This window comes from Chaetura pelagica, unplaced genomic scaffold (genome assembly GCF_000747805.2).
Source record: "Chaetura pelagica isolate M959 unplaced genomic scaffold, ChaPel_1.0 scaffold187, whole genome shotgun sequence".
In the NCBI taxonomy this organism is placed as follows: Eukaryota; Metazoa; Chordata; class Aves; order Apodiformes; family Apodidae; genus Chaetura; species Chaetura pelagica.
The window spans coordinates 78,138-78,884 of record NW_009953900.1 but is presented as its reverse complement, the minus strand read 5'-3'; the positions used below and the strand labels follow the sequence as shown (position 1 = coordinate 78,884).

Below are 747 nucleotides of genomic sequence, written 5' to 3'. Positions count from 1 at the left end.
GCCCCCCGACTCCTACTACTGGCAGCTGCCACCCCCCTACCAGGGGGACAAGGTAAGGGGTGGGGGGGAATCCCCCGGGACAGGGGTGCCTGTGGGAACACCCAGCCTGGCACCAACTTCACCTGCTCCCGGGCACCCCTGGGTGCTCTGGCAGGGGAGGTGGGCACAGCCACCCTGTGTCCTGCCTTTTCCTTTATCCTGCTTTTTCCTTTTCCTTCTCCCATCACATCTCCATCCTCTTCTCCTTCCCCATCCCCATTCCCACCCTATTCCCTTCCCCATCTTCTTCCTTTTTCCTCCTTTTCCCTGTTTCCTTTCCCCATCCCATTCCAAACTCATTCCCTTTCCCTTCTGCTTCCCATCCCCACCCTGTCATTGTCTATCTCTACTTATCCTCATCCTAATCCCATCCCCATCTCAATCCCATCCCCTTCCTGATCCCAATTGCATCCCTATCCCCATCCTGTTCCCCCCCCAACCCCCCCCATCTCCCCACACAGGTGGGCTCCTACGGTGGGCGCCTCCGCTACACCCTGTCCTACACCCCGGGGGGGCAGGGAGCCCCCCTGCCTGACGCCGACATCCAGATCACGGTACTGGAGGGGGGGACAGGACAGGGTGGGGGACATGAGGGGATGGGGTGACACCAGGCCCCCCCCCCTTAACCCCTTCCATCTCCTCAGGGCAACGACATCACGCTGGTTGCCTACCAGCCTGAACTGCCCCCGGGGACACCCAAGCCCCTCG

At 61.6% G+C, this 747-nt stretch overlaps 1 protein-coding gene across 1 annotated transcript in view; it reads left to right on the top strand.

Moving 5' to 3' along the window:
• HSPG2 (heparan sulfate proteoglycan 2) overlaps nt 1-747 on the top strand; it is a gene marked incomplete at its 5' end in the record, with an annotated part of 33,419 nt that overhangs the window by 5,062 nt on the left and 27,610 nt on the right. The window contains 2 exon segments of the mRNA XM_010001381.1: nt 487-593; nt 684-739. Coding sequence (XP_009999683.1) covers nt 487-593; nt 684-739 — 163 coding nt within the window.